Source organism: Ixodes scapularis, unplaced genomic scaffold (genome assembly GCF_016920785.2).
Source record: "Ixodes scapularis isolate PalLabHiFi unplaced genomic scaffold, ASM1692078v2 PGA_scaffold5__190_contigs__length_132052651, whole genome shotgun sequence".
NCBI lineage: Eukaryota > Metazoa > Arthropoda > Arachnida > Ixodida > Ixodidae > Ixodes > Ixodes scapularis.
Genome location: NW_024609880.1, coordinates 65,874,100 through 65,877,098, shown reverse-complemented (window position 1 = coordinate 65,877,098; position 2,999 = coordinate 65,874,100). Strand labels below are relative to the sequence as shown.

General features: G+C 45.8%; 1 protein-coding gene across 1 annotated transcript; it reads right to left on the bottom strand.

Moving 5' to 3' along the window:
- Positions 1–601: 601 nt before the first annotated feature.
- LOC115315748 lies at positions 602–1,861 on the bottom strand. The gene has a single exon (XM_029975047.4). It carries the CDS (start codon positions 1,844–1,846, stop codon positions 989–991), a length of 858 nt encoding a protein of 285 aa, XP_029830907.3. The 5' UTR covers positions 1,847–1,861; the 3' UTR covers positions 602–988.
- Positions 1,862–2,999: the final 1,138 nt, after the last annotated feature.

Sequence of the window (2,999 nt, the reverse complement as noted above, 5' to 3'; positions counted from 1 at the left end):
TTTCCAGCCTCTTAAGGGTTTTAGTGAACCATGGCTTCTGTCGGCTAACACAAAAACTGATTTTAGGAATAAATGTATTTATTAATTCGTTAAACTTGTTCTTGAGTAGTACCCAACTTTCATGGATGGATCGACTTTGATAAGCAGTCTCAAAGTCAGTAAAAAAATTGGTTAAATGGTTATTTATCGCTTCATAATTTCCTTTGTTGTAGAGGCGAATTGTTTTATTTTGAGAAGGGGGCAACGTCGGCGAAAACATAAAATCAGCGTGAATGACCTTATGGTCACTAATTTCCCGTAGGTAAGTAATTGACGACATACTGTCAGGACGGTTGGTTAATATTAGGTCCAAGAGACTTGCAGTCTCTTGCGTGACACGTGTTGGCTCAGTTAATATTTGGGACAGGTTAAAATTGAGGCAAACATCGATAAATTCTCTCGTTTCTGCGTTGCTCGTTGTTGTAGGCGCCAGGTTAGCCCAATCGACATATGGGTAATTAAAATCGCCAAAAAGAAGTATGTGGGCATTGGGATGTTTTGCATTGAGGTGGCACAACATATCGTTAAGCTGCCCCGGAAAATCGGGACTATTATGCGGCGGCCTGTAACAGACACCCAACAGCACTGTTTCAGGAGCGGCATGACAGATGAGCCAGAGTATTTCCAGATCGGATGAAGTGTTAATAGTAGTGCATGGTATTTGATGGTTTACGGCAATGAGAACACCTCCCCCGCGAGTACCTTTGCGATCATTACGAAAGAGACGGAAATTTGGCAGGTACGCTAAAACTTCGGAGTCAGTAACATCACTGGTTAGCCAAGTTTCAGTGAGCACAAGTACATTGCATTCAGAAGATAATACAACGCCAGATACGAGTTCGCGCTTCGGAAGAAAGCTGCGTATGTTAGTAAAGATCACCGAAAAAGAAAGATTAGTTCGAGGGGCACGTTGGGGGCGTGTTGTAATTTTCTGTTGACGGTGCGATTGCTATGAGATTTCTTTGACTGATTGGCATGATTCATCGAAAACGTAACGTTTTGCGCCGATGAGCAGTGTTTTGTAGCGCAAAGAAAAGGGAGCAGATTTGCTTCTAGCAAAGGCAAGGAGGTGCTTCCGTGCGTTGCGAACTGAGCGGGAAAAATCTTCGCCCATGCTGAAGTTAGTACCTTTTAGTTTACGGCCGTTCGAAAGGATGGCTTCTTTAGTTTTGAAAAAGGAGAAGTTCACTATTATTGGTCGTGGACGCTCGACCGAATGACGCCCGAGGCGGTGGGCACGTTCTATTTCTTTCGAGTCTAATGTTACATCAAAAAGTTCAGAGCAAAGGCGAATGATTTTTTGTTCGGACTGGGCAAAAGTCTCTGTAGGTGAGAGATCGGGCACACCATAAAATATTAGATTCTTTCGTCGGGATCGATTTTCAGTGTCGTCCACACGGGCCTCAAGGTCAGAGACCTGACGAGCCGCGTGGGCGGCCCTGGTCACCGTGGCCTCCACCTCAGCACGTAGCGTGGAAAGGCCTTGGTAATGACCCTCCAGGTCAGTCATCCGCCTGCCTAGGTCCGATATGGTCCTATCGGTTATCTGCAGCTGACTTTTTAGGCCCTTTACCTCCTCGATGAGTTTAGTTTGACCTGCAAACAGCTTCTGCAATTCGCTTAGGATTTCACTTGAGGTAACAGGACCCGGATTAGTCTCTACATCTCCAGACAACATCAGTAAGCGGCGGATGACTTGAGCACATTCTCTAGCAACGGCAATGCAACACTGCAGGCTCGGCAGCTGTACTAAAAGATAGTTGCTCGATTTCTTAGACGAGCTAACGTATGACAGACCAACCTGCATGGTGTAGGACAGCGGGTTAATGGACCGTGTTGTGGCACAGCCACCGAGCCCACAGAGTGAAGTCGCCGGATGTTGTTCTTTTATGCCTGGCGCATCTGTTGATGTCGATGACGATGGTGCTTCCCACGATGAACTTGGGATCCACGGAGCAGATGACAGCGCCACAAGGTTTAGCGGCGCGTTTGCTGTTGATGACTGCCTATCTCTCGAGCCGTGCGCGTGGCGAAGGGGCGTACTTTCCGTGGCGATAATCCAGGTATCATTCAGGAAGGCTGGAACCATGACGAGGGTGATGAACGAGGTAAGGACCTGCATGGTGTAGGACAGCGGGTTAATGGACCGTGTTGTGGCACAGCCACCGAGCCCACCTCAAAGTTGTGGCACAGCCACCTCACTCTCAAAGTTGCGGGAGCCGCTGAAGGTTGATACCGCGGACAACTTCAAAGTGTTCTCGTTTCGAAGGATCCAGAATTTTGCGGCCGCTCCTTCAAGTCCGCCGCTCCAGTGTTGATGAAAGTTGTCTCCCTAGAAGTGCTGCGTGAAGGCCGGTTGAGTCTGTGGTGAAGTTACAGCAGATCATGGAAGTGACGTGATTCCCCTTGTGCGCCAAGTGCCCTCAAGACCTTGCTTTTCTAAATTAAATATACTGTGGATGTCAATGAATATTGATGTTATTGCCGTTTTCTGTTTGTTCTGCATGCGTGAGTTCATAGCGGTTTGAAGGTTAGGTTTAGGTTAAAAATATTTATCCGGTTATACGCAAAAAAAGAAAAAGTATTAAGGAGAGGAGTTCTGATAAAAAGGTAAGGCTTGCGTAGTATTTTGTGACGATATTCTTGACATCATCGATGGAGAACGGTAAGCTATAATTATTGGATAAATAAAACAGAGGTCAAATTCCAGAAGTCAGTAATGCCATAATATATATTGATTGAGAATGTACAAAGTGCCCTCTAATTCTGCTTTCTAGACTTCTAGATCAACACGATAGGCAAGAAGACATGCTTGACAGCAACGATGGAGAACGGTAAGTTATGATCATGGTCTAAATAAGCGAGAGGTCAAATTTCCAGAAATCAGTAATGCCTTAATATATATTGATTTAGAATGTAGAACGTGCCCTCTAGAATTCCGCTTCCTAGACTTCGAGCGC